General features: G+C 39.2%; 1 protein-coding gene and 1 pseudogene across 3 annotated transcripts in view; both read left to right on the top strand.

Annotated features, from left to right (window-relative positions):
* Window positions 1–24,082, top strand: part of GRID2 (glutamate ionotropic receptor delta type subunit 2) — a 1,390,615-nt gene that overhangs the window by 826,095 nt on the left and 540,438 nt on the right. For all 3 annotated transcript variants that reach the window (XM_060299788.1, XM_060299787.1, XM_030865662.2), the window contains exons 7-8: window positions 1,012–1,173; window positions 20,047–20,166. In XM_060299788.1, the coding sequence (XP_060155771.1) occupies window positions 1,012–1,173; window positions 20,047–20,166 (282 nt within the window). The remainder of the gene's footprint in view (window positions 1–1,011; window positions 1,174–20,046; window positions 20,167–24,082) is intronic.
* Window positions 2,384–6,828, top strand: LOC115858047 (DNA replication licensing factor MCM4 pseudogene; annotated as a pseudogene).

The raw sequence follows: 24,082 nt of genomic DNA, 5'->3' as shown, positions 1-24,082 counted from the left end.
AAAAAAATGTGATAACAAGATTTAAAAATCTGAGAAAATTGCTTAAAATGGATTTAATTTTTATAGCTGAGTTCTTATTTTTTAATTTTCTATTAGAGTTTTCCTTCAAAGAGGAAATAATATAACATTGTTATATTATTTAACCTCTGTTATTGACCTTGGATATCTCTTGGTGTCTGTATTTTTAAAATATTGTTTATAATTTATTTGAATAATAAACACCATCGGTAATTAACAATGAGGATACTGGTTCTGGCAAGACTTAAGTGTAAGAGTGCAATACAGCTTATCACACATGTGTATAATTCATTTTAAATCTGTATAGAGGGAAGGTAACATGATTACATTAGAAGAAGAAAGAGTTAATGTAAACACACATTCACAGTGAATAGCTTATGATATTTGTCATGTTAATTAATTGCAATGCACATTTATATTATTTTGTATAGACCCTTGATCATTGTAATGTTTATGAATGGTGCTGTTTCCTCTCGCTTTTTTCATTACTTTATCTCCAGAGGCACAAATGTACAGGCAGATGTCTGCTTCCTTTTTTTTTTTTGCATCTATGACACTCATCTTCTATGTAATATCAAGTTGATATTTCTCCGTCTGAATAACCAGAATGCAAAAACTTGACATATTCAGAAAACGTATTGTTCAGTTTGCCCTTCCAGTCTTAAGCCCTTAGATCCTTACCTCCTCAGAAAGAAATAAGGACTACTGATTTTCTAAGGTCTCACACTAACAGCCTGGCTCTGTCGAAACTTCTCTTTTTTATCTTCTCTTTCTCAACTAAATAAGCTGAAAAAGCAATTGGGGCATACAATCAGACAAGACTTCATTCTCAATAACAAAATTGTCCAGGAAATGAAAAAAGAAACCTTCTGCTTAATAATAACCCAGTAAACCAACTATCTGTGAACGGAAGCAACTGAGCTGATGACTTTCTCCTTGTTCTTGATGGTTGGCATCAATGATTCTAATGATTACTGTCTAATGTCTTTTCAGATTTCAAACCTTTACATATATGACACGGTGCTTCTGCTTGCTAATGCTTTTCATAAGAAGCTGGAGGACCGAAAGTGGCACAGTATGGCTAGTTTGTCATGTATCAGAAAGAACTCCAAGCCCTGGCAGGGAGGGCGTTCCATGCTGGAGACCATCAAGAAGGTAATTTCTGACTAGCATTTCTTTTTTTTTTTATTTTTTATTTATTCATCCATTAGTTTTTTGTGTTGTTGTTGTTAATTTTATTTTTTTAATGAAGTATAGTTGATTACAGTATTGTGCCAGTCTCTGCTGTACAGCAAGGTAACTCTTATACACATATAGACATTCTTTTTTAATATTCTTTTCCATTATGGTTTATCACAGGATATTGAATATAGTTCCCTGTGCTAAACAATAGCATCTTACTGTTTACCCATCCTATATATAATAGTTTACATCTGCTAATCCCGAACTCCCAATCCATCCCTCCACCACACCCCCTCCCCCTTGGCAACCGCAAGTCTGACTAGCATTTCACTCTTCCTAATTTTTATGCAAGGAGGAACAAGAAGTCATTGTTTGATGAGATATCTTTTAGTAGGATTTTTTTTCACTAATGTTGCTGCCTATTCAAAGCACAAAACACTGTAACAGGTAAATGAAATATTTAAAAAATCAAGGTCAGAAAATCATATACGTCTATGAAACAGGGAGCCCTTATTTATTTGTAAGGAAATTTTATGCAGGTAAAAAATTAGTTGTTGAAATATTTTAATGTACTTTCATTATATCATTAGGGTCAGAGATGCTCAAATTATTTTGGTACCTGTCACAAAATACAAAAAGTTATTTATTTATTTTTCTTTAAACTACACCATCCACTGAAAAAAATAAACACTAGACCTAGGTGTTTTTCAGTTAGATGATGCATGGTAAGACATTGGATGTAATGATCTTTAATTTACCTGACAACAAAAATATTCATAAACAGTTAATCTTTTACAGCATTTGTGAACTATTTGGGGTACTTGATGGCGTTCTTCTTCTTCACTTTCAATGTGGTATTTAGCCTGGCTGTGACCTGCTTTGGCTCAGCTACCTGCTCCATTCGCATAATGTTGTTTAGCTCCTCTCAAAGCTATAAGCATCCTGCAGTTTATTAGCCTCTTCGTCATGTCATCCTTGCTGGCATTTTCCATTTGTCTCGCACAGCTTCTTGGATTTAAAATGAAATGATTAATAAAACAAACAAATTTCTCCTGTACCCTTTACACAAAGGAGACAGCCGTTTGGAAGTTCATATTCTTCATTTTATGCATCCTTTTTCTTTCTGCATGTGTTTGCCTTTTTCTCCTGAAATAGTTAAGAGAAATAGCTAGTCAAATGAAATATGAAGTATTTAGAAATGCCAGAGAAAAATCTAAAAATTAACATTAAAAGGGAGCTAGATGTACAAAAACCAGGAAGTAGAGGGAAAAATGTTTCAAATAGAGAAAAGCCTGGATCTTCCTCTTGGTACTGTATCCTCTTTGCAGAAGAATCACTTTAATGAGAATTTAGGCTCTTATCAACAGAGGTGCTTGAGAATTAAATGTATTGAATATATTGGCAGAGGAGGATTTTTCAACTGAAAAATTAGTAAGTCAAATCTAAGCTCAAGGTGTTGCCAAAGTCCCCCAGCTCTATCTATGTAGAGAGCTGGCAGGTATGAATCCAAGGGAGATTGTTGAACATGGTTCTGATCCTGCCAATTTATTAATTCATGGTGTGTCTAGGATGCAGGAACCTGAATATATTCATTCTTCGGAAGCTGCCTCACAAAGACAGAATAATTGTTTGGGAGGTTGCTTAGGAGATATTTATTTAGTGAAAGTATCAGTAGGAGGGAAAGAGAGACACTATAATATGTAGGTATTTCTTATGGAGCAATTCAATGTGTAAAATGTTGTTAAATTTATAATCAAAACAACGATTTCATATGATAATTATGAAATTTTATTTTGGGAGAATATTTGCATATCTCCTGTAAACTTTCAACCCGGTGGCACTTTTTAAAGGAATATATCCATTCTGTGTATCTAGAGACAATTTGAATGCTATGTTTGATTGCAAATGTTCTATTTCATTATTTTTTTCTCACATTTCAAATTGCCCTTAAAAACGGAGTTAAGTTTTTCCCATCATATTACTTTGCCTCCTCTCAGTGTCTTGGTTATCCCATTTGGATGTCCAGGCTGATGACACTTCACAAAACAAGAGAATTTGAGAAAAAGTGTGCTACTCACTCAGGGACTCCTGGGGAAAGCAGAGTGGGCCCATGCAGGCCCAGGCTGGCTTGAGCAAAGCACTGTGAATGGGCTGGGCATTTCAGTGGTTAGGGATGGGGCTAAGAAAAGTTCCCATTTATGTGGGCTGGAGATTTTTGAGGCTTAAATTTCCCAGGGGTGTTAAAGAAGGAGGTGCAGGATGGGCTTTCTTAATCAGCCTGTCCGTATGTGGAGCCAAATAAGAAAGGAAAAGCAAGGCTTAAAGAGAAGTCAGGGGCTTCCCTGGTGGCGCAGTGGTTGAGAGTCCACCTGCCGATGCAGGGGACACGGGTTCATGCCCCGGTCCGGGAAGATCCCACATGCCACAGAGCGGCTGGGCCCGTGAGCCATGGCCGCTGAGCCTGCGCGTCCGGAGCCTGCGCTCCGCAACGGGAGAGGCCACAGCAGTGAGAGGTCCGTGTACCGCAAAAAAAAAAAAAAAGTCAGCAGCCAGACCTCACAAATGAGGTCAGGCTCTTTATTACAATGTGAATATTCTAGTGATAAAATTCTTAATTACATTCAAGTAACCACTGCGTGCCTATATTCTGAGCATGCTCTATACACTTTACAAAGCCTATGTACTAATGCAGGGAGTACAAAGAATTGATGTCCATGAATGGACATGGTATCTATCTATATAGTTATCTTTTTATAACCCTCAGAAAAGATTTAGAGTATTCTTCATACATGTTTTCATTGTATTTATTCCTGAAATTTTGTAGGGTTTTGAGTATGCGCATCTGTGCGTGTATACATGTGTTTGTGCACACTATCATGAATAGGATATGTTTCCACTATATTTTTGAACTAGTCATTGTAGGTACATGAGGAAGTTATTGGTGTTTGATACATTTTGTGACTGACCTGATCAACTTGTTACTAAACTCCAGATTCTTACTTCTTTCTTTGTAGTTTATTCCCATGTGGTTTTTCAAGTAGATATTGATATCATCTTCAAAAAATTGTCATCACTTAATTGTAATACTTTATATCTTTTTAAACCTTTAAAAAATTTTTCTTGGGGCATCTGGGAGCACAACCTGCCAGGTGCATCTGGAGCCCTGTGGGCTTTGGAGGCGGCCAACTTCCCCTGCTGCAAGTGAGAAAGCCAGGGCACCTCCATGTCAGAGACGATGAGGCCAGGATTCTACCTCTAAAGGAAAGCTGCAGATGATGCTGACCGGGCCTGGAGCTGACCTGCAGAGCCCCGCTGCACCGGACACATTATTATCCAGCTCTCCTGTGATGCATTCTTCAGTGATTCCTCTTGATTTTGTTGTCAGTTCTCCACTGACATGTGGCACTCTCAGCTCTTGGATAGAGAGAACTCCAAGCAGTGCTGTTAGGGGCACACCCATGAGGCAGAGGCCTGACCTGGGTTCTGCACAAAACGTTCTGCAGGTGGATTTCCAGTATGGGCCAGTAATAGAAGATAGAGTGGCCAGTGAGCAGTTTCTAGGCCAAAAACTTCTGATTTGAGGAACAGATGTAAATATGGAAACCTGCAAAACAAATTTGCAGAGATTTTATTGACCCTCTGGCTTAAAGAAGAAGAAAATACTGCCGTAGATATTGCTGAGCCTCCGTACATGCAGTTACTTGGAAAAGCTAATATTATTGGGAAGCCATTTTTAAATGTAAACTGTGAACACATAAAATCATTTGACAAACATCTGAATAGACAGTTCATCTGCTTCCCACTGGAAGTTATCCTGACTTTTAATATGACTCTTGATGAGATCTTTGACAGTTACCTGACTCAATCTTAGAACATCAGATACGATAGGACCATTCAGTGTATTGGAGATGAAGAATATGAGAAACCTGAATCCAGAAGACGTCAGTCAGCTCATCACCATCAACGTGATGATGATCAGGGTGTCCCAGCTGATTCCAGAGATGCGTGGGGCCTTCTTCCAGTGCCAGGTGTGCCCTCCTAGTGGAGATGGACCTTGTCAGAGTATGGGCATGCTGCCATACCGCCCACAGTGTGGTGCTGACCCAGGACTGCTTGTCACGTTCTCTGATAAACAGATGATCAAACTCCAAGAGTCTCCTGAAAATATGCCTGCAGGGCAGATGCCTCATGCTGTCATCCTTTTACTCACAATGACATTGTTGACAAGATTCATCTTGGGGACAGAGTGAATATCACAGGCATTTATCCAGCTGTTCCTATTGAATCAGCCCAATGGTGAGTAATGTGAAGTCTGTCTACAGAACCCTCATTGATGTCATTCATTATCAGAAAATGGATGCAAAACGTCTGCACAAAGGAGATGAAGAAGTAAAACAAACTTTTTTTCAGAGAAGCATGTGGAATTACTTAAGAAACTTTCCAGAAAACCAGACATTTATGAGAGACTTGCTTCAGCCTCAGGTCCAAGCACTTAAGAACAGGAAGATTTCAAAAAGGGAAACTTGCTTCAGATTTTCTGGGGAACAGGGAAGGATTTTAGTCAAACAGGAAAAGGCAGATTTCATGCTGAGATCAACATCCTGCTGTGCAGTGACCCTGGGACCAGCAAGTCCCAGCTCCTGCAATGTGTATACAACCTGGTACCCTGGGACCAGTATGCACCTGGGAAGGGCTTCAGTGCAGTCAGCCTAACAGTATATGTGAAAGACCCCAAAAGGAGGCAGCTGGTCCTGCAGACTGGTGCCCTTATCCTTAGTGACAGTGGCATCTACTGTATTGATACTTGAAAAGATGAATCAAAGTACAAGACCAGTGTTGCTTGAAGCCAGGGAACAGCTAACTCTCCTTACCACAATGGCTGGGGTTATTTGCAAGCTCAATGCGTGCACATGTGTCCTGACAGCAGCAAATTCTATTGAGTCTTAGTGTAACGCTAATAAATACCACCTTTGAAAATATCCAGCGACTTCACACCTTATTACCCAGGTTCGGTTCCACCTTCCTCATGCTCGACCTCAGGATGAAACCTGTGGCAGGCATCTGGCTCACCACCTCGTGGCTGTGTACCGCTCGAGCAGAGAGCGTGTGAAAGAGGAGTTCATGGATATGGCAGTGCTAAAGGACTGCGCTGTCACAGCACTGGATGCCTAGGTTGAGTCAGGAAGCCAGCCAGGCTGTCAGCAAAGCTCAAGTAGAGGAGGAATGGTTTCTGCATACCCTCCAAAGCTGGAATCGTTAAAATGGCTTAGCAGAAGCCCATGCTAAAGTATGATATTCAAATAAAGTTGAAGCAAAGATACAGACCTCTATAGAGAGGCTGTAAGCAGTCTGCTACTAACCCCCAGACTGGCATTGTAGACATATCTATTCTTACTACAGGAATGAGTGTCATCTCTCCTAAATGGAAAGAAGAGTTAGCTGAAGCACTGAAAAAAACTTATTTTATCTAAGAGTAAGACATCAGCCCTAAAGCGCCCACAACTTTTTGAAGATGTTTGGGAACAATCTGACATAGCCATTACCAAAGATATATTTGACAAAGCACCATGTGCCTTGGCTGAAGATGACTTTTTGACAGTGATTGGAAAAACTGCTCGCTTGCTCTGAAGCTCTGAGTGTTCAGGTCTTCTGCACTTGGGCACTGACTTTGCTTCCATATATGTGTATGGCATATGGGCCAACAGAAAGAAATTCTTTCTCCTTTTTTTTAACATCTTTATTGGAGTATAATTACTGTAAAATGTTGTGTTAGTTTCTGCTGTAAAACAAAGTGAATCAGCTATATGTATACATACATCCCCATATCTCCTCCCTCTTGCGTCTCCCTTCCACCCTCCCTATCCCACCCCTCTAGGTGGTCACAAAGCACCAGCTGATCTCCCTGAGCTATGCAGCTGCTTCCCACTAGCTATCTATTTTATATTTGGTAGTGTATATATGTAAGTGCTACTCTCTCACTTTGTCCCAGCTTACGCTTCCCCCTCCCTGTGTCCTCAAGTCCATTCTCTACGTCTGCGTCTTTATTCCTGTCCTGCCTCTAGGTTTATCAGAACCATTTTTTTTTTTTTTTAGATTCCATATATATGTGTTAGCATAAGATATTTGTTTTTCTCTTTCTGACTTACTTCACTCTGTAGGACAGCCTCTAGGTCCATCCACCTCACTACAAATAACTCAGTTTTGTTTCTTTTTATGTCTGAGTAATATTCCATTGTGTATATGTACCACATCTTCTTTATCCATTCACCTGTCCATGGACACTTAGGTTGCTTCCATGTCTTGGCTATTGTAAATAGAGCTGCAGTGAACATTGTGGTACGTGACTCTTTTTGAATTATGGTTTTCTCAGGGTGTATGCCCAGTAGTGGGATTGCTGGGTCATATGGTAGTTCTATTTTTAGCTCTTTAAGAAACCTCCATACTGTTCTCCATAGTGACTGTATCAATTTACATTCCCACCAACAGGGCAAGAGGGTTCCCTTTTCTCCACACCCTCTCCAACATTTATTGTTTGTAGATTTTTTGATGATGGCCATTCAGACTGGTGTGAGGTGATACCTCATTGTAGTTTTGATTTGCATTTCTCTAATGATTAGGGATGTTGAACATCCTTTCATCTGTTTGTTGGCAATCTGTATATCTCCTTTGGAGAAATGTCTGTTTAGGTCTATTTAGGTCACAGCCTCCCTGGAGGGGAGCTGTGGATAGTAACCTGTGCTTGCACACAGGCTTCTTGGTGGCAGCAGCAGCAGCCTTAGCATCTCATGCCTGTCTCTGGTTTCCGCGCTGTTAGCCACGGCTCGCGCCAGTCTCTGGAGCTCCTTTAAGCGGTGCTCTGAATCCCCTCTCCTCCCGCACCAGGAAACAAAGAGGCAAGAAAGTCTCTTGCCTCTTCGGCAGGTCCAGACTCTTTCCCAGACTCCCTCCCGGCTAGCCCTGGCGCACTAACCCCTTCAGGCTGTGTTCACGCCGCCAACCCCAGTTTTCTCCCTGCGCTCCGACCAGCCCGAGCCTCAACTCCCAGCCCCGCCCGCCCCGGCGGGTGAGCAGACAAGCCTCTCGGGCTGGTGCGTGCCGGTCGGCTCTGACCCTCTGTGCGGGAATCTCTCCGCTTTGCCCTCCGCAGCCCTGTGGCTGCCCTCTCCTCCGCGTCTCCGAAGCTTCCCCCCTCCGCCACCCGCAGTCTCCGCCCGCGAAGGGGCTTCTAGTGTGTGGAAACTTTTCCTCCTTCACGGCTCCCTCCCACTGGTGCAGGTCCTGTCCCTATTTTTGTCTCTGTTTATTCTTTTTTCTTTTGCCCTACCCAGGTACGTGGGGAGTTTCTTGCCTTTTGGGAGGTCTGAGGTCTTCTGCCAGCGTTCAGTGGGTGTTCTATAGGAGTTGTTACACATGTAAATGTATTTCTGATGTATCTGTGGGGAGGAAGGTGATCTCCACGTCTTACTCCTCTGCCACCTTGAAGGTCTCCCTCCAGCACTTTAAATATATCATGCCACTCCCTTCTGGCCTGCAACATTTCTGTAGAAAAATCAGCTGATAGCCTTATGGGGGTTCCATTGTATATGCCTCTTTGTTTTTCTCTTTCTGTCTTTAAAATTCTCTGTTTAAGTTTTGCCATTTTAATGATGATATGTCTTGGTATGCGTCTGTTTGGATACATCTTATTCAGTACCCTCTGTTCTTTCTGTACAGGATATCTGTTTCTTTCTTCAAGTTTGGGAAGTTTCCAGCCATAGTTTCATCAAATACATTTTCAACCCCTTCTCTTTCTCTTCTTCTGGGACCTCTATAATGCAAATGTTGGTACACTCAATGTTATCTCAGAGATCTCTTAAACTATTCTAATTTTTAAATTTGTTTTTCTTTTCACTGTTCTGATCAAGTGATTTCCATTATCTAACTTCCAGATTACTTATGCTTTCTTCTGTATTACTTAGTCTTGTATACATTCCTTTTAGTGTGTTTTTCATTTCAGTTATTTTATTCTTCAGTTCGGATTGGTTCTTTTTTATATTTTCTAGTTCCTTGTTAAAATTCTGTGTTCTTCTACTCTTTTCCCTAATTCAGTTAGCATTCTTGTCATTAATGCTTTAAATACTTTATCTGGTAAATTGTTTATTTCTGTTTTATTATGTATTTTTGAGGGGTTTTCTCTTGCTCTTTCAATTGAGACCAATTCCTCTGTCTTCTCATTTGCTTAACTTTCTCTGTCTCTATGAATTGAGGGGAAACAGTTACCTGTTGCAGTCTTCAAGGAGTGTCCTTACATGGGAGCATCCATGTATAGTCTGTGTGTGCCCAGTGCCTTTGGTGGGAGAGCTGGATTTGACGTGAATGCAAGTCACATTTTTCCTCATGGTGTGCTGGTAGCTATCAGCTGCCAGTGACTATTGCCTACCGATTGGGGATGGGGTCAGATCCAAAGTTGCTGGAACAGAAGCCCTGAAATTTGGGTACAAGGTGGCTCCATTCCCTTCAAGTATGTGCTCTCCCCTCTCTCAGCTTTGGCACCCCTGCCCCAGAGGAGAGCAGTGCTGGAGCAATAGGGGCCCATGTGGGCTCTCAGCTCATGATGGGGCATGGGCTGCAGAAGGTTGGCTGTAGGCAGAGGTCCAGGCTGTCTCTGGTGTGCTGCCTGTGTAGTGCCAGCAATGGCTGCCCCCTCCCTGCCCAGATGCTGCCCCAGATCTGAGTCGCCTCTGTGTTCCAAGGTCTACCACTTTCCTCGGTCTTGGCAGCCCTATATCCAGTGCAGAGCTGTGACATGAAATAAGCAAGGCTGGAACAATCGAGAGGCTCAGGCTGGGGCAGATGCTAGGTTGGTCGCAGAAAACCCGGCAGCCACTAGTGTGGTCTCACTCTGCCCTCTCCACGCTGCCTCAGGAGCAAGCCAGAGGATGCACACTCTTCACGAGCTGAGTTCAGGCTTCCCACAGCCCCCCTGTTAGTCTCAGTAGCCCTCCAACCAGCCAAAGGGGCTTTTCTGCCCTTTGTCAGACCTCAGGCCTGTGGAGCCCAATATGTGACTTGAACTGCCCATGCCCCAGGGAGGATGTCTGCCCATGTAACCTCCCTTTTCCTCTGAGTCCCCTCCCACGGTCACAGGTCCTAACCTGATAATTTCTCTGCTCTTCTACCCAATTACATGTGAAATCTTCCTTATAGCCTTGGTTGTATCTGAGTCTTTCTACCATTTTCCAGTTAGTCTTCAGTGAGAATAGTCCCACATGTAAATGTATTTTTGATGTGTTCGTGGGGAGAGGTGACTTCTATATCTTCTTATTCCTTTGTCTTGATTGATCTCCCCTTGTTGATTTTTTTTTTTAAATTGTATACTTAGAGTAATATAAATATATTACTTTGCTTTTCGTGTTAAGCACTATGTACCATTTAGAATTATAAACCTGAAGGACAGAGCGAACATTTAGGAAAACATAATGTGTCTTACTAGAAACAGTATTGACTTGGAATATAAGATAGCCTTTTGACAAAAATGTGTGCAAATAAACTTTTTGCCACAAGAGCTTTGAAAATATAGTCAATGACCTTGGAATAGTCTTCTTGTGGACTCTTCAGTGTATCCTCAAATTCAGGGCATTTGAATCATAAAGTGGGTAAAATGGTGTCAATTTTAATTTAATTTAGTTCCACATACATTTTTTGAGCAATCACTGTGATATGCATGTGTTATATTGGACACGCAGCTTACGTCGTCTAGAGGAAAATGTATGAGGCACAAGAAGGAGGCTTCAATTCAGGTTCCTCAAATAACTAGTTGTCTGGGCCTCAGTTTCTTATTCTCTGAGATGTAGACAGCATGACCAAAATGTTAGTAGTTTCTTATTTCCTGCTCAGTTTGCTTCAAGTTTCTATTATGAATGAATATTTGAGTATATATGTATATTTGTAAATATGTATGTATATATCTGTATGCACATACACACACATATAAATGTTATATGGCAACTCAAGTTTTCCTAAACATTTTACACAAATTAAGTTTTATGTTTTTATTCTTTTTTATTTTTTGGCATAGTGTATTCTAGTATTTATCTACAAATTATATTTCTTTTCTGGGTATAAAATGTAGTATCTTCTTTCTCTCAGGGATTTTTCTCAGTGAAATTAACTTGTGAAACATGAGGGCATCAGGGCACACTGCTGAGTCAGGCGTCTCCCAGTGTGTTCACAGTCTTGCTGGGCTTATATTTATTTAACGGGGTATCCTTAATTACCAAGCATGTTTGCAGGTTGCAAGGAACCTAGGAATATGTATAAGGAAATTAGACAAGTGTCATTAATATTTGATCTATATGATCTTCCAAAAGTATCTCTCAGTTACTTTGCAGTTTCAAATATAGGGATAAATCCTTCTGCCTCATAAAGAGAGTGAAACAAATACTTAGGAAATTTTCTTTCTTCTTTTTTCCATCTTATCCTATCCGTAAGGGAACATCAGACTTCTGCCTTTTCAGGAACTGATTATCCAGTGGTAAATTATTCCTGACCTTTGATCTACTCTTTTTATTTTTCTTCTCTTCTTCTTTTCATATTTGATACCCACTGGTATTTCTATACAGAGTGTGTAGGATGAAATCTAAACCAATTTACATGGTATTTTTCAAAAGGTTTACTCTGGAGGCAATTATTACTGTCAATTTAATGGACATTTAAAAACCATATGTGTTATTCATACTATCAATGTCCCATTAGCTTATTTTGTTTGGAATCAGCTGTATCAAGAGGTTTTTTAAAAAACTGCAACTATGCATGCACAAAGATAATGACTGCTCATCACCACCTGGCCAGCACACATTGATACCAAGGCTGTGATTTCAGTGTTGAGCTGAGGATAGATGAAAACAAAAAAAAGCTCAAACACATGGGAATATTTTTAGGCAAGCAAATATCAGAGAGGTTAAGTCTGAGACAGATAAGAAGGAGCTTCAGTTAAAGGGTTTAGTTGCTTGAAATACTGACCTCTCAAGCACCCTTTATATCCACGTGAGAGAAGATTTTACTAATTACACAGGCTAACAGCTCATTAAGAATACAGCATAGGGGGAGATCTTCAAGATGGCGGAAGAGTAAGACGTGGAGATCACCTTCCTCCCCACAGATACACCAGAAATACATCTACACATGGAACAACTCCTACAGAACACCTGATGAACGCTGGCAGAAGACCTCAGACCTCCCAGAAGGCAAGAAACCCCCCACGTACCTGGGTAGGGCAAAAGAAAAAGAATAGGGACGGGACCTGCACCAGTGGGAGGGAGCTGTGAAGGAGGAAGCTTTCCACACACTAGGAAGCCCCTTCGCGGGCGGAGTCTGCGGGTGGCAGAGGAGGGCAGCTTCGGAGCCGCGGAGGAGAGCGCAGCCACAGACAGGGGTGCGGAGGGCAAAGCGGAGAGATTCCCGCACAGAGGATCAGGGCCGACCGGCACTCACCAGGCCTAGAGGCTTGTCTGCTCACCGGCCAGGGCGGGCAGGGCTGGGAGCTGAGGCTCCGGCTATGGTCGGACTGCAGGGAGAGGACTGGGGTTGGCGGCGTGAACACAGCCTGCAGGGGGTTAGTGCGCCACGGCTAGCCGGGAGGGAGTCCGGGGAAAAGTCTGGACCTGCCGAAGAGGAAAGAGACTTTTTCTTGCCTCTTTGTTTCCTGGTGCGGGAGGAGAGGGGATTCAGAGCGCCGCTTAAAGGAGCTCCAGAGACGGGCGTGAGCTGCGGCTATCAGCGCGGACACCAGAGACGGGCATGAGACGCTAACGCTGCTGCTGCCGCCACCAAGAAGCCTGTGTGCGAGCACAGGTCACTACCCACACCCTCCCGGGAACCTGTGCAGCCTGCCACTGCCAGGGTCCCGGGATCCAGGGACAACTTACCGCGGAGAATGCACGGCGGGCCTCGGCACTCCGTGCCCCTCCCTTCCCGAGTGAGCCAGAGCCCTCGAATCAGCGGCTCCTTTAACCCCGTCCTGTCTGAGCCAAGAACAGACGCCCTCAGGCGACCTACACGCAGAGATGGGACCAAATCCAAAGCTGAACCCCAGGAGCTGTGAGAACAAAGAAGAGAAAGGGAAATCTCTCCCGGCAGCCTCAGGAGCAGCGGAGAAAATCTCCACAATCAACTTGATGTACCTGCAAATGTGGAATACCTGAATAGACAACGAATCAGACCAAATTGAGGAGGTGGACTGTGGGAGCAACGATATATATATTTTTTTCCTCTTTCTCTTTTTGTGAGTGTGTATGTGTATGCTTCTTTGTGTGATTTTCTCTGTGTAGCTTTGTTTTTACCATTTGTCTTATGGATCTGTTTATTTATTTATTATTTTTTTTTTAGTATAGTTTTAACGCTTGTTATCATTGGTGGATTCGTTTTTTGGTTTGGTTGCTCTCCTCTTTCTTCTTTTCTTGTCTTTTCTTTACTAGTTTTTAATTTTTAATTTTTAATAATTATTTTTTATTTTAATAACTTTATTTTATTTTATTTTTATTTATTTATTTATTTTTTTCTCCCTTTTATTCTGAACCGTGTCGCTGACAGGGTCTTGGTGCTCCAGCTGGGTGTCAGACCTGTGCCTCTGAGGTAGGAGAGCCGAGTTCTGGACATTGGTCCACCAGAGACTTCCCGGCTCCACATAATATCAAACAACGAAAGCTCTCCCAGAGATCTCCATCTCAACGCTAAGACCCAGCTCCACTCAATGACCAGCAAGCTACAGTGCTGGACACCCTGTGCCAAACAACTAGCAAGACAGGAAAAAAAAAAAACACCCATTAGCGGAGAGGCTGCCTAAAATCATAATAAGGTCACAGACACCCCGAAACACAACACTAGATGCGGTCCTGCCCACCAGAAAGACAAGATCCAGCCTCATCCACCAGAATGAAATCCAAATGAAAATAAGGAAACACAAGCTTTAAATGATACATTAAACAAGATGGACTTAATTGATATTTATAGAAAATTCCATCCAAAAACAACAGAATACACTTTCTTCTCAAGTGGTCATGGAACATTCTCCAGGATAGATCATATCTTGGGTCACAAATCAAGTGCTGGTAAATTTAAGAAAATTGAAATTGTATCAAGTATCTTTTCCAGCCACAACACTATGAGACTAGATATCAATTACAGGAAATAATCTGTAAGAAATACAAACACATGGAGGCTAAACAACTCACTACTTAATAACCAAGAGATCACTGAAGAAATCAAAGAGGAAATCAAAAGCTACCTAGAAACAAATGACAATGAAAGCACGACGACCCAAACCCTATGGGATGCAGCAAAAGCAGTTCTAAGAGGGAAGTATATAGGAATACCATCCTACCTCAAGAAACATCTCAAAAAAGCAACCTAACTTTACATAGAAAGCAGTTAGAGAAAGAAGAACAAAAATACCCCCAAAGTTAGCAGCAGGAAAGAAATCATAAGATCAGATCAGAAATAAATGACAAAGAAATGAAGGAAACAGTAGCAAAGATCAATAAAACTAAAACCTGGTTCTTTGAGAAGATAAACAAAACTGATAAACCGTTAGCTACACTCATCAAGAAAAAAAGGGAGGAGACTCAAATCAATAGAATTAGAAATGAAAAAGAAGTAACAACTGACACTGCAGAAATAAAAAGGATCATGAGAGATTACTACAAGCAACTAAATGCCAATAAAATGGACAACCTGCAAGAAAGGGACAAATTCTTAGAAAAGCACAACCTTCTGAGACAGAACCAGGAAGAAATAGAAAACATGTACAGACCAATCACGAGCCCTGAAATTGAAACTGATTAAAAATATTGCAGCAAACAAAAACCCAGGACCAGATGGCTTCACAGGTGAATTCTGTCAACATTTAGAGAAGAGCTAACATCTATCCTTCTCAAGCTCTTCCAAAATAGAGCAGAGGGAGGAACACTCCCAAACTCATTCTACAAGGCCACCATCACCCTGATACCAAAACCAGACAAGGATGTCACAAAAAACAAAAAACTACAGACCAATATCACTGTTAAGCATAGATGGAAAAATCCTCAACAAAATACTAGCAAACAGAATCAAACAGTACACTAAAAGGATCATACACCATGATCTAGTGGGTTTTATCCCAGGAATGCAAGGATTCTTCAGTATACTCAAATCAATCAATGTAATGCACCATTAACACCATTAACAAATTGAAGAATAAAAAGCATATGATCATCTCAATTGATGCAGAAAAAGTTTTCAAAAAATTCAACACCAATTTATGATAAAAACCCTCCAGAAAGTAGGCATAGAGGGACTTACCTCAAAATAAAGTCTGTATATGACAAACCCACAGCCAACATTGTTCTCAATGGTGAAAAACTGAAACCATTTCCTCTAAAATCAGGAACAAGACAAGGTTGCCCACTCTCACCACTATTATTCAACATAGTTTTTGAAGTTTTAGCCACAGCAATCAGGGAAGAAAAAGAAATAAAGAATCCAAATCGGAAAAGAAGTAAAACTGTCACTGTTTGCAGATGACATTATACTATACATAGAGAATCTACCAGCATAAAGACACTACCAGAAAACTACTAGAGCTAATCAATGAATTTGATAAAGTAGCAGGATACAAAATTAATGCACAGAAATGTCTTGCCTTCCTCTATAATAATGATGAAAAATCTGAAATAGAAATTAAGGAAACACTCCCATTTACCATTGCAACAAAAAGAATAAAATACCTAGGAATAAACCTACCTAAGGAAGCCAAAGATGTGTATGCAGAAAACTATAAGATACTGATGAAAGAAATTAAAGATGGTACAAAAAGATGGAGAGATATACCCTGTTCTTAGATTGGAAGAATCAACATTGTGAAAGTGACTATATAACCCAAAGCAATCTACAGATTCAGTGCAATCCCTATCAAACTACCAATGGCATTTTTCGCAAAACTAGAACAAAAAATTTCACAATTTGTGTGGAAACACAAAAGACCCTGAATAGCAAAAGCAATCTTGAGTAAGAAAAACAGAGCTGGAAGAATCAGGCTCCCTGACTCCAGACTATACTACAAAGCTACAGTAATCAAGACTGTATGGTACTGGCACAAAAACAGAAATATAGATCAATGGAACAAGATAGAAAGCCCAGAGATAAACCCACACACATATGGTCACCTTATTTTTGATAAAGGAGGCAAGAATATACAATGGAGAAAAGACAGCCTCTTCAATAAGTGGTGCTGGGAAAACTGGACAGCTACATGTAAAAGAATGAAATTAGAACACTCCCTAACACCATACACAAAAATAAACTCAAAATAGATTAAAGACCTAAATGTAAGGCCAGACACTCTAAAACTCTTAGAGGAAAACATAGGCAGAACACTCTATAACATAAATCACAGCAAGATCCTTTTAGACCCACCTCCTAGAGAAAGGGAAATAAAAACAAAAATAAACAAATGGGACCTAATGAAACTTAAAACGTTTTGCACAGCAAAGGAAATCATAAGATGAAAAGGCAACCTTCAGAATGGGAGAAAATATTTGTAAATGAAGCAACTGACAAAGGATTAATCTCCAAAATATACAAGCAGCTCATGCAGCTCAATATCAAAAAACAAACAACCCAGTCCAAAAATGGGGAGAAGACCAAAAGTGTCATTTCTCCAAAGAAGATATACGTATTGCCAGCAAACACATGAAAGGATGCTCAACATCACTAATCATTATAGAAATGCAAATCAAAACTACAATGAGGTATCACCTCACACTGCTGAGAGAGTGGCATGGACATGTATACACTGCCAAATGTAAATAGGTAATGGGAAGCAGCTGCATAGCACAGGGAGATCAGCTCGGTGCTTTGTGACCACCTAGAGGGGTGGGATAGGGAGGGTGGGAGGGAGATGCAAGAGGGAGGAGATATGGGGATATATGTATATGTATAGCTGATTCACTTTGTTATAAAGCAGAAACTAACACACCATTGTAAAGCAATTATACTCCAATAAAGATGTTAAAAAATAAGAAATAGTACTAACACCTTGAAAAAAGAGAAAATACAGCATAAAGAAGATCAATTATGAAGTCAAAAAGGTGAAAAAGAGAAGTGGAGCCACAGTAAACTAAATGCAGGTTCCCTGATTTGTGGGGTTTTTTTAATCATGTGCAATGTGGATTAAGTGGACTGAGTTGCTAGGTGCCAGATGTAAGCCAAAGAAAAGACATTGGCCCAGGGTGGCCATATGAGTATTGATGGGGAACAATAATAATAATACAGTGCCAGGCAGTCTAGTGGTTAAAGTTTAAAATTTTCAGGAGTATAGCATTTTTGCAATGTAGCAATCATATTGATACACAATATCTTTCCTCCTTTTCCTAGAAATAAAGTACTAAGTCAGAAATGTAAGATTCTGATATAATTGGAGATATTACTGAGGTAAATGTGTAATTTTGAGGACAAGAGAAGTGCTTCTAAAAGGATTTCTTAATACCAGTAGTTTGAACTATGTGTAGTAATATAAGCTATATTTGTCAAACTCCTACAGAATTTGCCATTTAGACATATTTATGATAATAAGATCCACTATACTTAACCCAGTCTTTAAAATCTTAAGTGAAAATTGGGTTCCTTGAGATATTAGTACTGAGTGAACGTTCAGGATCAGATTCATGTACAAGAATGAGATAGTTCACCCATATCAGACACAGGCAATTAAGAAGCACAAAGGAGAAAGAGATTATTGGAAATTCTGTATGCTCCCCGGCCCCCCAAGCCCTTTCTTCCCACATTGGACATACATGCACATTCTGTCTCCAAAAAAGATTTTGTAGGCTTACCTACAAAACAGAGAGAGCATTTACATTATGAAACATCTCCATTTTTGCCCTAGAAAGTGTAAAGCTTTAGGACATTTTGCAGGGAGCCATAAACCATTAATCCATAGATTCGGAGTTTGTTTACTACTCCAATTAACAACTACTAATAATAATTCTTTAGGCCGGGACAAACTGCTAAGTGCTTTTATAGATAAGACTCTTCTTCCTAGTAAACATTACTAATCTCTTTACCTGGGATTCCAGTTGACAAGGGCATTAGACTCATTTACCTCCTTTTTTTTCCTCCCCCTGGGCTGCTCCCTCTACCCCCCCACACACACACATCAGAAAATGGGGGAATAGATCCTAGACCAGCTGCTTTAATAAATCTTTTTCTCCCCAAATACTAATCAATGAAATATAATTGAGTCAGATTTACAAAAACATTTTCCAAAGCCTGTAAATATTCAAGCATATAATGAAATTTTGCAACCCTTGTAAACTTTAGTTAAAAAAAAACAAAAGACGGAGAAGCATGCCTATAATTTCTAGTAGAACTAGAAACCTTCCAAAATTAAAGAATGAAATAATCATGGAGATGATGATGATGATGGTGATAGTAATTAAGCTCTCATAATTTATCAAACACTCTTCTATATTTACTTGTATTATAAGACATAATTATTTTCTGGGGTAGAGACTATTATTTTTGCCATTTAACAGATGTAAAATGGGGGCATAGAGAAATTAAATGACTTAGCCAGGTTTGTACAGCTAGTAGATTCTGATGCCATTGATCAAATCCAGGAAGTCTGACTTGAAAATCCATGCATTGACTGTTTACTCACATATGAGAAGAGCACAGATATTTCAAATTCAATATATTTTTATTAATAAAACTGGATAATAAAAGAGAAGCTATCTTATTAGAAAATAACAGTAGAGGATCAGTTTTGTTGATTATTACTGTTGCAAAAATGAAATAGATTAAATATTGACATTAATGAATAAGGACTAATTTGTTTGAATGGCTGTTATGAACTCAGTGTCTTGTGATGGGCTATAAGACACAGATGAAGTAGGAGATATAGCAGACAGCATAATACCTGCCAAAAAAACTAGAGGTTGAGTTACAGGTTATGGCAAATGAGATGTATTTAAGTATCAACATCACAGAGGTGATAATGGAAGCAATTTACAAACTGAGGTAATTTGTCCAAATATATGTGATTATCATGCCAAAATTCTAAGTTAGAAATACTTTAGTAGAGCATGACTCACAATGTTATTTTCATTTGTAAAATCCTAAATAATGTGAAGGCTGATAAACTAAACTGAGAAAAGAATGGTAAACAAGAAAGAGAGAAGTATTACCTATATTGCCATCTGTTGGGGAAATGAACATCTGTCATGTTGAATGAAAGATGAAGCTTGGAAATTCCCAAGGAATCACAACAGCTAGAACTACTATTTAAGATCAAAAACAGACTTCAAGACTAATTTAGATATATTAATTTGAAAAAGATATTTAAAGGAGGAAAACCAAAACTCCAATAAGTTAAAAACTATGGCTTTTAAGATTTCCAGACATAATTTTAGATTAAATTAGAAAGGAATTGTGCTGGAGAAAGAGTATTGTCAAAACTTGTTTCCAGAGTATGTTCTATGGTCTCTGGAAGTATCTTGTTTTTTGACTAATAGATCCATGCATGTCACAACATATGTAGGCAAAAATCCTAGCCTGGATTTAGTCTCAGTTCATACATGGCATTTTGAGTACAATTTGCTTCTTTGCGTCAAAATTTCATTTTCTGTAGAGTGGATGGGATTGGATTAAGTGATACTCAAGGCTACTTTCAATTGTACTCCTATTAATGCTGTGTATCTATTAAAAATATCCTGTTAATAATTGCATGCTTGAAAAAATATTTTATAGATGAAAATTGTGTTCCTAGAACTTCCTATTATTATTATTTTACATCTTCAAAAATCTTACATCAGTATCTTTTCTCTCCTTTAGGGTGGAGTTAGTGGGTTGACTGGAGAGCTAGAATTTGGAGAAAATGGAGGCAATCCCAATGTCCACTTTGAAATTCTTGGAACCAACTATGGAGAAGAGCTTGGCCGAGGTGTTCGCAAAGTAAGACCAGACACATTGATAAATTTTCTTTTTCCTATAGTAATATGGTTTTGTTTGATTGTTCTCCATGCAATACAATCACGGTATGCATTAAAGTCTGTACTGTAGTTTGAGAGAGAAGAAGAGGGGGAAGAATTAGGCATTTAGATGACCTTACATACTTATCAGAAGTATTAATCAATAAATTGTATCTGTGCCTTAGAATAAAGGGAAAAAATTAAACCGATCATTGCCTAGGGAGCTAGCATAATCTTCCGTTCATTATAATACTAATTTTTATAAAGTAGTGAATTTAATATTTATGCAATGCATAGCTACTTGGTTTTTAGCTTGTAACATGCACAAAATCAGAATAAGAGCTTTGATAAATTTTATATATTAAGAGGGAAGGTTTACTATAAAATGTGACATTACAGTATTTCAGCATCTATGCCGTGTAATAAGTAGAAAAAAAAATGGTTTGCAGGACATGGACTCTTGTTTTATACTACAGATCACATGTAAGAAGTTGAGCGCCAATAAAGGATGTTTCATGAAATACTGGGCCAATAACTTTCTTAAGGAGAAATGTAAAAACCCTGGAGAAATGACTTTTCTACAGTTCTGATTTGCCATTTTTATATACTTTGGGTAGGGAAAAACGTAAGTTAATTGAGTGTGCATACAGAGTTCATAGCTATAAATCTGTAACTGTATAAAGTTGGCTGCATTGAAAGTAAAGTCTTCAGTAGATGTTTCTTTCCAGTGCTGAGGTGTAGGATGCAGAAAAGTGTATATAAATTGAAATTTAGAGTTATTCTAATGAGCAATAAAAACCTCTTGGTAAATTTAAGCTAGAGAAGTTGAAACTATCTTAATGTGTTTTTAATTGTTTTATAGTGAAACATAGCAAACATACAGAAAACTACATAAAGCACAAGGATAGTTTAGTGAATTATTGTAAAGGAAACACCCACTACTCTGGTAAAGAAGTAGAACATACCAAGCATCCCAAAACCCCCATTATACTTCTTGTTGACATCCCTGACTTCCCTTCTCAGTAGTATCACTCTTAGTCTGAAATTTATGATATTAATTTGTTTACATTTTAGTATAATTTTATCACCTAAGTGTGCATCATTAAATATTTGTTTTTCTGATATTTCAATTTATCAATGGACACAATATAGTATATATTCTTTCTTCTTGCTTTTTATATTCCTCGTTGTGTTTGTGTTATGCATTCTTGTTGTTAAATGAAGTTGTTGTTTAATCATTTCTATTGCTGTATCTTTTTTTATGTATAAATGTGTCACAACTTGCTGTGGTCTGTTTCTGCTTTTAGGCTATCATAAGCAATGATATTATGAATATTCTTAGACGTATATCTTGGATATATTCTCTTGTACTTGTGCATGTATTTCTGTAGGATTTGTATCCAGGAGTAGAATTGCTGCAATACAAGAAAACATACACTGAACTTTACTAGATAATCTCAAACCTATTTTCATAGATATTTACCAATTTATATACCTCCATCAGTGCTACAAATTCAAATTGCACTAAATGTTGGTTTTGTTACACTTTTAAATTTTTATTAAGTTATTCAGTGTATAATGATATATCTTTTTATTTCGATTTGCATTTCTGTTATTATAAAAAGATTCTGCATCTTCTGCATTTGTTTGCTCCTCTGGTTTCTTTTTGAGTTAATTGCCCATTCAGGTCCTTTGGCCATTTTCCTATTGGGTTATATTTTGTGTTTTTTTTTTTTTTAACATCTTTATTGGAGTATAATTGCTTTACATTGCTGTTTTAGTTTCTGCTTTATGACAAAGGGAATCAGCTATACATATACATATATCCCCATATCTCCTCCCTCTTGCGTCTCCCTATGATCCTCCCTATCCCACCCCTCTAGGTGGTCACAAAGCACTGAGCTAATCTCCCTGTGCTATGTGGCTGCTTCCCACTAGCTATCTATTTTACATTTGGTAGTATATATATGTCCATGCCACTCTCTCACTTTGTCACAGCTTACCCTTCCCCCTCCCCATGACCTGAACTCCATTCTCTGCATCTGTGTCTTTATTCCTGTCCTGCCACTAGGTTCTTCAGTAACTTTTTTTTTTTTTTTAGATTCCACATATATGTGTTAGTATACAGTATTTGTTTTTCCCTTTCTGACTTAGTTCACTCCGTATAACAGACTCTAGGTCCATCTACCTCACTACAAATAACTGAATTTTGTTTCTTTTCATGGCTGAGTAATATTCCATTGTATATATGTGCCACATCTTCTTCATCCATTTTTCTGTCAATGTAAACTTAGGTTGCTTCCATGTCCTGGCTATTGTAAATAGTGCTGCAGTGGACATTGTGGTACATGTCTCTTTCTGAATTATGGTTTTCTCAGGATATATGCCCAGTAGTGGGATTGCTGGGTCATATGATAGTTCTACTTTTAGATTTTTAAGGAACCTCCATTACTGTTCTCCATAGTGGCTGTATCAACTAACGTTCCCACCAACAGTGCAAGAGGGTTCCCTCTCCTCCACACCCTCTTCAACATTCATTGTTTGTAGACTTTTTGATGATGGCCATTCTGACCGGTGTGAGGTGATACCTCACTGTAGCTTTGATTTGCATTTCTCTAATTATTAGTGATGCTGAGCATCCTTTCATGTATTTCTTGGCAATCTGTATACCTTCTTTGGAGAAATATCTATTTAGGTCTTCTGCCAATTTTTGGATTAGGTTGTTTGTTTTTTTGATACTGAGCTGCATGAGCTGCTTATATGTTTTGGAGATTAATCCTTTGTCAGTTGTTTCGTTTGCAAATATTTTCTCCCATCCTGAAGGTTGTCCTTTCATCTTGTTTATGGTTTCCTTTGCTGGGCAAAAGCTTTTAAGTTTCATTAGGTCCCATTTGTTCATTTTTGTTTTTATTTCCCTTTCTCTAGGAGGTGGGTCAAAAAGGATCTTGCTGTGATTTATGTCATAGAGTGTTCTGCCTATGTTTTCCTCTAAGAGTTTTAGAGTGTCTGGCCTTACATTTAGGTCTTTAATCCATTTTGAGTTTATTTTTGTGTATGGTGTTAGGGAGTGTTCTAATTTCATTCTTCTACATGTAGCTGTCCAGTTTCCCCAGCACCACTTATTGAAGAGGCTGTCTTTTCTCCATTGTATTCTCTTGCCTCCTTTATCAAAGGTAAGGTGAACATATTTGCATGGGTTTATCTCTGGGCTTTCTAAATGTTCCATTGATCTATATTTCTGTTTTTGTGCCAGTACCATACTGTCTTGATTATTGTAGCTTTGTAGTATAGTCTAAAGTAAGGGAGCCTGATACCTCCAGCTCCGTTTTTCTTTCTCAAGATTGCTTTGGCTATTCAGGGTCTTTTGTGTTTCCATACAAATCATGAATTTTTTTGTTCTAGTTCTCTGAAAAATACCATTGGTAGTTTGATAGAGATTGCGCTGAATCTGTAGATTGCTTTGTGTTATATAGTCATTTTCACAATATTGATTCTTCCAATCCAAGAACATGGTATATCTCTCCATTTGTTTGTATCATCTTTAATTTTTTTTTTTTTCTTGTGGTACACGGGCCTCTCACTGTTGTGGCCTCTCCCGTTGCGGAGCACAGCCTCCGGACACGCAGGCTCAGCGGCCATGGCTCACGGGCCCAGCCGCTCCACGGCATGTGGGATCTTCCCGGACCGGGGCATGAACCCGTGTCCCCAACATCGGCAGGTGGACTCTCAACCACTGAGCCACCAGGGAAGCCCAATCTTTAATTTTTTCATCAGTGTCTTATAGTTTTCTGCATACATGTCTTTTGTCTCCTTAGGTAGGTTTATTCCTAGGTATTTTATTATTTTTGTTGCAATGGTAAATGGAGTGTTTCCTTAATTTCTCTTTCAGATTTTTCATC

Source organism: Globicephala melas, chromosome 5 (genome assembly GCF_963455315.2).
Source record: "Globicephala melas chromosome 5, mGloMel1.2, whole genome shotgun sequence".
Taxonomy (NCBI): Eukaryota; Metazoa; Chordata; class Mammalia; order Artiodactyla; family Delphinidae; genus Globicephala; species Globicephala melas.
This window is presented reverse-complemented; position numbering and strand designations above follow the sequence as displayed.